At 48.0% G+C, this 11,703-nt stretch overlaps 1 protein-coding gene across 1 annotated transcript; it reads right to left on the reverse strand.

Annotated features, from left to right (window-relative positions):
* Positions 1 to 1,091: 1,091 nt before the first annotated feature.
* LOC116377388 (neuron navigator 3-like) lies at positions 1,092 to 9,259 on the reverse strand (the record flags this gene model as incomplete). Its single annotated transcript, XM_031839026.1, has 5 exons — positions 7,095 to 9,259; positions 3,801 to 4,119; positions 2,983 to 3,520; positions 2,766 to 2,939; positions 1,092 to 1,517 (listed from the first exon to the last, which is right to left on the reverse strand). Coding segments are annotated over exons 2-5 (1,355 nt in total), but the record flags the coding sequence as incomplete, so codon positions are not given.
* Between the last annotated feature and the right edge of the window lie 2,444 nt (positions 9,260 to 11,703).

Genomic DNA, 11,703 nt, shown 5'->3' on the forward strand with positions numbered 1-11,703 from the left:
AATATTTTACCCGTATATTCATTACTTTAAGCAAAATATTTTACCCGTATATTCATTACTTTAAGCTAACTATTTTAACTGTTCATCCATTACAGGAAACTCTGGTTGGGAATCACTGCTAAAGACGGTGTTTCATCGTGCCACCCACACATACAACACACATACAACAACGTGAAAAGTACAGTTGATATCAGAATGATTACTTTCATGCAAATGTATACTAATGATCTATGTGGGTGATTAACAGATTAACAGTTGAGAATGGGCTCTTGCTGCAGATGTGTTGTACCTCAGTCCCTTTTTGGGAAGCGTGTTTCTGTCAAGAGGCATGCTGTTAAAACACAAAGGATGAGTGAATTAGATGAACAACAGAAAACATTTTTGTTTGATATACATGAGAAAAAGACTCTGGTCACATTTTACAAACTTGACCTTTGACACACACACATACACAAAGACACACACAATGAAGAAAACAAAGACACTACTAATGTATCACAGTACAGACACTAATATATAAACAGGCCGATCTAAATATTAATCAATTGTTTCATTTTTGAGACATACAGCTAAGCTAGTAAGGGAAAATAAACTACCATGATTACTTTTCATTCTGTTTATGTATTGCATGCACAGTATGTGGACAAAACAATGGAAACACCCTGATAAAGACTTCTCATGGGAATGAGCGTCTGGAATGATCTTAATTTATTGTGGGACTTTTCTAGCATGGCTTCAGACCCACAACTAATAGTGTCTTGATTGTTTTAAATAGGTTGAATGATGATCCCAGAACCACTAAGATTGGTACCTGGTCAAGGCAATAGACTAACCATGGACAAGTTGGTATGTGAGGTGGGTCAGTGAGTAGTAAAAGGGTAAGACTCTGGAAAGAAGGATAATACCAAAACCATGCTGGAAAAAGAAACCTAAATCCAACCAAGCAATTTCTTCTTCTTCTTTTAATTATGTTGCTGAGGCTTCCTCTGCTTTAATGTTTATATCTTAGGATAAAGAGCTATACTATTTGTCTCTGTTCTCAAATGAAACAATGAATACGATTCAGCCCAATCGTATTCCCCGTTACTCACCCCTCAGACAGGGTGGACTTGACACTGCCGGTTCGTGTAACCTTGGGCCCGTGGTGGCCCAGCGGGAGATCAATGGACTCAGAGCTGGTGTGCAGACTGGTCATGCTTTGGCAGCTCAGTGTGTCCTTGCTGCCAGCTGACGAGCTACAGGCCGGCCAGGGCCGAGCGTTGGAGGGCAGGGAGAGGCCAGAGGCCGGGCTGGACGCCGGGGAGTCGGTGCACAGGTCTGGGGTTTTACCGTATAGCGGGCTACTGCCGCCGCTCAGGCCGCAAGCGCTGCCCAGGCTCCCCGTGCCAGAGGAGGGCGAGTCCAGACTGGCCTGCCTCGCCAGCGTGCTGTGGGGGCTGCCAAGTATTGAGGGGCACTTGCCAGAGTCGGGAGTGCCCGGAGAGCTGGCCTTGCTGCTGGCTTTGGTGCCAAACAATCTGGGGGTAGAGAGGTGGGTGCAGACATTCAGAAATGCTCAAAGGACAAGTGATGAGCCTCTGCAAGATCCATACTGGAAAATTAATTCATTTTGGTACTTTGAGAAAGTGGATAACATTGAGGTTAGCTAATGTATATTGCATGTGATATTGTATTACTGCAGTGGTCACAGGCATCAAGAAACTACTGCAACTCAAACATCCCCACATCTTTGTTGTAACACCAACATCAAACTACGGGTAAAATACTGAGCACACTTCTCAACACATTTATCCCTCGCGGCAAACTCCACCTCATTTCAGCGGCGGATCCTCAGTAACTTACATCGACACATCTGCTTTCACAGCTTTGCACGTTTCAGCCCTGTGACTTTTAAGAACCTAATCTGTTAGGCCACTCAACTCCGCTTGCCTCCCACATATGCTCAGACAGCCTGCTACTCATATTGCGCCTGTCCCAGTCTGTCATCGCAATCACATGAAATATAAAGGTGAAAAAAATATAGCAAGCTTGAAGGCATGCAGATGAAACGGGTCAGCCTGACAGATCGGATAGGGACGATTGTCTGGCCGCGCCTGCAGAACGCGTGCTTCTAATGAGTCAGGGATCGGCGAGGCGAGAAACTCCTGTCTCCTGTCTGTTCTGATCAAGAACTGCTGAGCTGGATTTGGCTGAACCCGAATGAAAAGCCATCGCCCCTTCATCTGCGGGGTAAATATATGTTTCATCTGCAGTGGCTTATCGCCTACACCAGCGGACAATCTATGCGATGGCCCCATCGGCTGTGCAGCCGAGTGAACACGCTCAATCAATCTTCCTGTGGAGGTGCAGAAATGTGATTTATTAAATGTCATGTATTGATCTTGCACATCAAAACATATCTAAATTTGCCGGAGTACTTTTGGCGAGACTTTACCACTACAGACGAGGTCTTCAATATATGCCCCCTATCTGTTACAGGAGTCTGGGGAACAGTCTGCACCAGGAAATGATAATGAATGAAAACAGCCTTCAATTCTGAAAGAGACAGAATCAGAATCACCTGAATCCAAAGTACAATCTAAGTACTGCAAGACCTGAACTTATATTGCAGCTAAAGGCGCGCTTGCTGTACTGAAAAAAAAAAAAAACATCCCTTGTAGCTATTAACCAAATACAGCATGTGATGAAATGCTTGAGTCACGTAGAAACACACGGCGAGGGACAAAGACAGAACTGAAGCCGCGTGCATGTTTTGTGTGTCTGACCTGCGGAACGTAGGGGAAGCGATATCGGGGTACTTGGAGCCCGGCTGCCTGAGGCCTGATTGACCGGTTGAACTGGAGGTGGGGCTGGACTTCGGAGAGGTGGATAGTCCTGCTGAGGCGTCCTGGTCTGACACCGCCACTTTCTCCTTATCCGTCTGGTTGATGGTGATGGGACTGGAGCGGTCAGAACGGTCGGAGCCCACTTTTCCGTCCCTGCGCTTGGCGCCCGCTTGTGTCGCCGCAGCCACCGCAGCTGCCGCCCCCCCCGGCTGACTTGCCGCTCACGTTCGAGTCGATGCTGCTGGAGCTGGAGCGGTGCCCGCCGCGCCCTGCTGCTGCTCCGCTGGAGGATTTGGCCGGTCTGGGCAGAGAGCGGTACTGCAGGGTCACTTTGGAGGTGCTGCAGGTGAGTAGGATGCCGTCATCCTGGGGCTGTGAGCCGTCCAAGCTGGTCTTGCGCACACCACCGATGCCTGTGCCTTTGCCAAGGGCAGCTGAGGATTTGGGCGCCTTGCCCAGGGTGGCTGAGCCGCTGGCGAGCGTTGCCCCGCTGGAGGTGATTAGGGTACCACTGGCACCGGGGATCTTCTTGTATCCAAAAGACGCAGTGGTGGGTGGGCGTCCGATGCCGGAGGGAGGTTTCTTACCTTCATCTCCGCTACTCTTCCCGGCATCGGAGGGTGAGCGCTGGATGGCTGCTGAACTCTTGGAAGGCGCCTTGCCCTTCTCCGAGGCCTTAGCATCATCAGTTTTACCTGTAAATTTGCAAAAAGACTTATTAGCACAAATACAAAAAACATAACCCCCAGCAGATTCTTGGCCCAGCGCTTGTTTGTTTTTTAATCACCTGTGTACATTTTGGCCAGCAGCCAGTGGGCTGTTTATCACAGCTCAGCTGCAGTGAAAAGCGACAAATATGCTACAATTTGCGACTCTCCATCACAAAACATCTCCCAAAATGAATATTAAAAGCAAAGGCACATCTACTGTATTTCATTGCTACCTGTGGATTATAGATATTAAAACAACTCCCACCTGGTGTTTTGTGGGCAGCGGAGGTACCCTTGGTCCTGGGTGGCGTAATGCCCACCTGGGCCGTCATGCCCCGCCTCCACGAGCCCGTCTGGGACATCTGGGCCAGCGCGGCGGCCTTCTGACCGGCGTCCTCGTACTGACTCTGGGCTTGAGCGGAAGAGGATGACGAGGAGGACGAGGAGGGCTTCCAGCGGGAGGAGCCGCTGCCGGGGTCCATGCTCGCTTCCAGCTCCTCCTCCACCTTCTTCAGGTCCTCGGCTCCGGCCCAGCTGCTGCTCACCTCCTGCTCTGCATGTTTGGACCTGCTTCCTTTCTGGGACTGGGGGGTGGGGGTCAAAGAAAGCACATATAGATTATTCTGTAAAACAATGACAGCAGTACCTAAAAGAGTACGTAAGATCATACAGCCAACACAGCGAGATATAAGTCCCTGCACCAACGGAGCATTGGGGTGTGTGTTTGTGTGTGAAGTCGTAGCTATCTCTGGAATCACCCATGTCAAAATCTCCTCTTTTGGGACTCGTGCAAATACGCCCATACACACACACACACAGCAGTGATAACTAGCCTACCTTGACAGATGGCCGGTCTCCTTAGCAACACCAGAGTCTCTTAAGAGCCCGGTCTGTTGAGTATTTCATGAGGGGCCAAAGATACTTGGCAGAATACAGCTAACGCCTGCGAGGAGAGCTGAGCGGTGGCCTTCGGTTCACAGTTAATTCCCTCAGCTGTGATTTCAGAGCTCACACACAGCCTGGCCTTGGGTTTCATGCTAAACCAGCACACTTGCAGCTCCGCATTTGATATAGATATTTTGTCAGATCTGGCAATTCAATCTTTTTATAGCACAAAAATGTGACTTATTTTCAGTCTTTTACAGCTCATTTTCTGTAACTGCTTTGTAAACTTTCCCTGTCCTGTTTTGTGTTAAAAAGCTACTCCGGGGATTTAGTACTGCACTTTCATAAAGTTGAGGGACTCATAAGAGACAGGTTAAAAAAAGAATGGTCAAAATCTGCCAAGATGTCCTTACTTCACTTCCTGGTATGGGTCAAGCTACAAACACACTACCTACGTTTCCCGCGATGCAACCAAACAGCATCTTCCATTAAACCCTCCCTGCCAAGAGGAGCACTTTAAAACTGGAGTTGAAGTTGAGAGACAACGTGTACAACCGGATTCTTTCACAAGTAGCCAGTTTACGAGCTCATTTTAAACCAATGAAAAGACGATAGCGGGTTCCCAGATTGGATTTCAGCCAAAGAGCTCCGCCTCTTTTACTCTCCACTCGGACAGTTTACCCGCATTCAACCAAAGCCTGCTCGAACGTCCATCCATCCATCCATTTCCACCGCTTATCCGGGGTCGGGTCGCGGTGGCAGCAGGCCAAGCAGGCCGACCCAGACCTCTCTCTCACCGGCAACATGTTCCAGCTCATTCTGGGGGATCCCGAGGCGTTCCCAGGCCAGCTGGGAGATGTAATCTCTCCAGCGTGTTCTGGGTCTTCCCCGGGGTCTCTTCCCAGTTGGACGTGCCTGGAAAACCTCCAGTGGGAGGCGTCCAGTAGGCATCCTAATTAGATGCCCGAACCACCTCAGCTGACTCCTTTCGACGTGAAGGAGTAGCGGCTCGACTCCAAGCTCCCTCCTGATGACCGAGCTCCTTACCCTATCTCTAAGGCTGAGCCCGGCCACCCTACGGAGGAAACTCATTTTGGCCACTTGTAGCCGCGACCTTGTCCTTTCGGTCACGACCCAGAGTTCGTGACCATAGGTGAGGGTAAGAACGTAGACCGAGTGGTAAATTGAGAGCTTTGCCTTCCGGCTCAGCTCCCTCTTCACCAAGACGGTCCGGTGCAGCGCCTGCTTTACTGCTGCAGCCGCACCGATCCGCCTGTCGATCTCCCGCTCCATCTTTCCAGGACCCCTCCCACCGACTCCAAGAAGGCCGGATACTCCGAACTGCTGTTTGGTGCATAAGCACAAACCACAGTCAGAGCCTTGCTCCCTGCAACCCGTAGGCGCATGGAGGCGACCCTCTCGTTCTCCGGGGAGAACTCCAACACAGCGGCGCTCAGCCGGGGGCTCGTGAGTATCCCCACTCCCACCCGGCGCCTCTCACCCTGGGCAACTCCGGAAAAGGACAAAGTCCAACCCCTCTCCAGGAGCTTGGTTCCAGAGCCAACGCTGTGTGTGGAGGTGAGTCCAACTATTTCTAGCTGGTATCGCTCCACCTCCTGCACCAGCTCTGGCTCTTTCCCCGCTAGCGAGGTGACGTTCCATGTCCCTAGAGCTAGTCTATGCCGCCGGCGATTGGCATGCCCAGGCCTCCCGCCCGACCCGCTGCCCGGTCTGCATAGCACCCGACCCCGATGCTTGTCCCTGCGGGTGGTGGGTCCAGAGGGTGGCTGCTTCATGGTGTTTATTTGGGCTGAGCCCGACCGGGCCCCATGGGCAAAGGCCCGGCCACCAGACGCTTGCCTACGAGCTCCCCTCCTGGGTCTCGCTCCGGGAGGATGCCCCGGTTTTCCTGGTCCGGGCGAGGTGGCTAAAGTCCGTGGGCTAACTATCATAGGGGTCGTTTTGAACCGCTCTTAGTCTGGGCTCTCCCCTGAAACCTGTTTGCCTTGGGAGACCCTACCAGGGGCTAATGCCCCGGACAACATAGCTCCCAGGATCACTGAGCCACTCAAACTCCTCCACCACAATAAGGTGGCGATTCGCGGAGGAGCCTGCTCGAACGTGATTGGTCAATACTACCCGGACTACAAACTACAAAGGCAGAATCTGTTTTATAGAGGTAAAGCCCTGTGTGACCGGTAAACTGAACTTCTTGTGTAAAAGAAGAATACGCAATAAAAATCACACCACATAATGAGTTCTGGCTTGGAAGGTAATTACTGTACCACTGATGTCAATTAACTCCATCTACAAGCTGCTGTATAGCTAACAAGACATATAGCTACATGCTAGCAGCTCTGTGAGGCTGAATGTAGACACAGTGGTGCTTTGAGATAAATGCTAGCACGGCAACATGCTCACTATGATGATGCTAGCATGTTTAGCATGTGTAATGCATACCATGTTCACCATCTTAGTTTAGGATGTTAGCATGAAACTGTTGCTAGTTAGCACTAAACAGAAGGAACAGCTGAGGCTGACGGGAATGCCGCTAGTTTTGCAGGTATTTTGGCGAAGAACCAAAGTATTGAAAATAAATGAAACGTTTTGACCTGATGGTGGCGCTAGAGGAAAGGTCAGGGCGTGACCGAGCGGTTCGTGCACGTGTCCTCACCTGCGCTCCTTTGCTTTTGCGCGATGAGCTGTCAGCGGAGTAGGTGGCCGTGTTCAGATCATCCGTACTGATGTTGTCCAGAGTGTCGCTCAGGCCGCTGCTCACCGAGCTGCTGTCGTCCCAACTGCAGAAGGAGAAGAGCAGAGGTCGGTGAGGTTATTTTTGTAGTTCGTGTAGTCATTTCAGCACGTGCAGCGGTGGCGACAGCCATTCTCAGACCAGGATGGACCGATTTCCTCTGACATTACACAGCGGTGCTCTGTGCTTTACTAACAAAGCGTGCGGCACATCTGCCACCTTCACCTTCTCACTCTATTGCAACTACTAAATGTCACTGGCTGAAGGTTTTGGCAGAATAAAAGATAATCTGTCTCTTCAAACAGCTGCGCTTCTTTTTTAAGGCCCCATTGAATTGTGGGTATTAGAGTTATTTTTTCTAAACCCCCCAACACACACAAAAAAAGGCGTTGGCTCATTAATCGTTAAGCTTTTTATTGTGCAAAGGAATAAAAGGATCTTCACTGGCACCGTTATCATTTAGCTGTTGTTGAAGGCTGACAAGAGTCCCCTAGACGTGGAGCTTATGGATCCAACAGCGAACACACACACACACGTGCATCACAGGTGCGACAGCTCACATACACCTCAAAGGTTTATGTGTGTGTGTGAGAGAGAGTTTGCATGACAAATCTGATCAAAACATCCTTCAGTTTAATTTAAATCCAGCAGGAAAAATGACTGCGCAGCACAGCAGACACACAGAGAGAGATGACAATCAATACTAACAAAATGACTGTTAACACAATGGCATAACAGACAGATAACAAAAGAGCCAACTCGTTTTTTTTCACAAACAGATCCTTTCATCTGATGTGAATTTCCAGTCTGATGGATCGCAAACAACACCCCGAGTTTGAAACTATCTTTTCAAACAAAAAAATTTAAAAACTACTTCCAGAAGCTAATTACACATTTATCAACCAGTCAATTCGGGCTCACCATCTATAATTCATCGCAGGCAAGGATGGGACCCGAAGGCAGGCGGAAAATGAGAGAATAATGACTCATTCTTTACAAAGGCTCACAATGGAGGGAGGGGATGGGGGGGGGGCTGGAGACATGCGGACATGTTCAGTAGTTCTCCAGCGGAAGATAATGGCGTTATTGATTTTCCAAAGTTTGTTCTGAAAATCAATAACTATAAGAGTTGTTATGCTTAAAACGTACATGTCATTACCTATATTGCATCATTTTATTAAATTACAATGTTAACAGTCATGAAATAAAAAAGATAAACACTCTGGATCATAAAATGTAAAGCAGCCTGTTGCTTGAGTCTACATGCAGAAATGAACGGGTGGTCTATTGACCTGCCACCTGAGAGCAGACAGCTTGTAACCCAGTTGCCCACTGGTGCAGTGTGAAATTGATTTGGTCTTATGACAGATTCAGAATGAGCGGCATTTATCCTCACCGCCAAAATCTGGCCGAGTCACAACTGCATAAAACTACAAACTGCAGCTTTAGCTCTGTATATGTTCTTATGCAGGCTTTTAGGCTGAAAAAAAGAAATATATACTAATGAAAATATATATTAAAAAAACGTTTTGTATCGAAAAGAAGAAACCGTGAAAGAAACAACAGGCAATATGTCTTTATGTTTTTGAGCATCATAACCAATTTCGCCTTTTACCATCCATGATCTCTCATCTTGAGATTCAATTTTCCTTCAATTCAAAGCCATTAAAAAAAGAAGCAGAGCAGCTTGTCATACGATAAAATAAATGGCATCCTCGCTGTCAATCGGAGCTTTAGCGTTGTGTGTGTGTGTGTCCACAGTTTTACTGCAGTTCTTTAGTTAAAAAAAAAAGGCCGCTGCCGAGCGCTGAGAGTGGAGCTCTGATATCAGAAGCGAGTGTGTTTGAGTAAGTGTTTCTACACACGACGATCTTTTGCAAACAAAGCCCGTGGAAATCGATGGCTTTGAAACACGGCCGGCTTGTTTCCCTTTAATCGGTTCCTCTCATCTGCACTTAAGCCCGTCTATGCTGATAACGTGGCTGTGCTTTGAGTTGACCGAAAGCCGACTGCTTGTGAAGAACTGTTTTAAAGAAGGCCACGGCGAGCGGAGGAACATACTTCGAGTGTCGAGGTTAAACGCGCGGTCTTTCGCCGGGGGGGGTCTTTGAGCTTTGGCGGTTGCCAGGTCACCTTGACGATCTGATTCAAAGATTGCTCAGCTTTACAGCGACGGGGGAGTTGCAGTGCACTCTGCAGAGTCCTCTGAGACAAGCCTTCGGCGCGTGCCAAGACAGTGTGTGTGTGTGTGTGTGTGTGTGGGGGGCGGAATTTAAAGCTCCCAACAAAATGAAGCAGTCCAAAGTGACTTGGCTGCACTCCAGAACAGACATAGAGAAAGCCCCGTCTCTACAGACTATTATATTCATTTGTTGTAGAAAAAAGAAAAAGCTCCTAAACATCAAATTCTCAGAGAGAAACTTGCTTTAGAGATGACAATCAGGAGAGATCAAAGACACAGATGGTCTTTTTACAAGCACCGATTGCTCCTTATGCCTAATTGCAGATCTCAAATATCATTCAAGCGGCTTTTTAAAATGTTCACTTTTTCCACATCGACATTAATTTCCCCCAAACCGAGACAAATTGGACTTGATAACAAGACGTGCCGCACATTTGCTTGGGTGGTACAGAAAGGAGAATGGCGAAACAGCGTTCAGAGGATGGTTCGCCTATCGTCGTAACATGCGGAGCAGAGGCAGATGGCAGCAAAGGAGCTCACTGACTTCCAGTTTTATCTAAACAGGAGTGTAGTCTCCTTCCTCCTCAGGTGGTCTCTCTAATACAATATTGAAAATCCTCTTTCTTGGCGAATCAGCCGGAGACCTGTGGGTAATATGATTCTAACTACGTGGTGGGTAATTCCCAATTAATTAACACGATGAGTCACAGCGGAGAGCACTTGGAGTCCTCGTCACAAAGTAAAGACGCCCCGTAGCTTTTTGCGTTCACTTCTGTCAATGGAATTCTTCAGGCACGTTTCTGTTAATTAACAGACATGCACCGTTAGTATAATGGAGCAAGATAAAAAAGCAGAACTTGCTGAATGATGAATGCAAACAATGGACATAGGTGAAGTTGTGAACATATTAGCCTCAGAGCTAGAGGTTAACATACAAGTACATGACTGGCTTCCCACAGCAACCATTGAGGTGCTGTGGGGGAAGGCAATGAAAGGAGCTTCAAGTACTCCATCTTGATTATCATTTATTATTATTAATATGACATTGTTGTCCACAGTCCTTTATCAAGACGGAGAAAGGCTTTCAATGTGCCACGTTAACGTTACAATACTTAAGATTTTATTAAAATAGAATATGACGCTTGCATGAATCTCAAACTAGAGAAAAGGATTTCTGAAAAACACATAGCGTGGTAATAGCTGAGTCATCAATATTGATCAGCCACCCCATAAACCCTGCTGATAGGGCAGGGAAAAAGCTTCACTATTGCACCCCTCAGTGCCCGGGCTGCTCCAGCGGAGCTTCTAAGCTAACAGTAATGGAGGACTGTGTTCGTCTTTGTCGATGGGAACTGGGGACCGACGCTGAGGAGGAGCATCCGTGCTCTGTGGAGTTTTCCTGATGTAAAAAAGGGGGTTGATACAAGAACAAGAGCAACAAAAAATAAATTGCGCTTCCTCCTCCTAAGAAACCCGCCTGACTGTAACGGGCTGAATATTTCATCGGGCCGACTCCCTGGATCAGCTCCGACAGAGCAGAAACCCAGTGGCTAGGCAAGCTCCTCCCCTCAGACCTGCACACGCATCACAACATCTCCTTCGGGAGCCGGACTTTTGTGTCATATCTTCTTAAATTAACAATGAGCGACGATGTACAGAGCGGAATGCTTGAGAGGAGGCCACTGAGGAGAACGTTGCCTTCGCTCCCGTATTCACATGCGAGGCAGTGAGCTGCACAGATGGCACCAAACAAGTCACAGTATACAAAACACACTGTATTTCCATTGTGAAAGTTCTTTTCATTAGAGGACTGCGATGCCTTGGATCGTAACGCCCTACATACGCGACCGACCTTTTGTCGGTTGGTGTAAAACAGAGGTGGTATGGAATTGTATGATAACTAGAGCTATAAAAAGCAATGGCCTGATTTTCAAAACCCTCAACTTGTTGGGGAAATCTGGGGCGTAACACCAAAAAGCCGGAGCAGAGCTTCTCACCAGCCAAAGGCAGCTACCTAGTAGATGGGGACTTCGGAAAAAAAAGTGAATTGAATGAGGTTGGAAACAGATGTCTGCCCTTCCAAATGTTTGCATTTCTTTGCAGATTCTATTGCAAATCCCTGATTTGCGCCTGCTGCTCCCGTGCTATGAACACACTGCTGTGGCTCCACTCAACCGCGCAGGCATCCCCTCATGCAATATTCAACAGGCTTGGTCTTGTTTCTTTTCAAAGACCCAGAGGACGAAATGCTATTAGCAGCACGAAACCAAAAGGAATAATGTCGGTGATTACTCCGTTTCATGGAGATTAATGAGATTATGATGAGGAGGGTTGATAAATATTTGGGAG

Source organism: Anarrhichthys ocellatus, unplaced genomic scaffold (genome assembly GCF_004355925.1).
Source record: "Anarrhichthys ocellatus isolate YVR2014 unplaced genomic scaffold, GSC_Weel_1.0 scaffold1189, whole genome shotgun sequence".
Taxonomy (NCBI): domain Eukaryota; kingdom Metazoa; phylum Chordata; class Actinopteri; order Perciformes; family Anarhichadidae; genus Anarrhichthys; species Anarrhichthys ocellatus.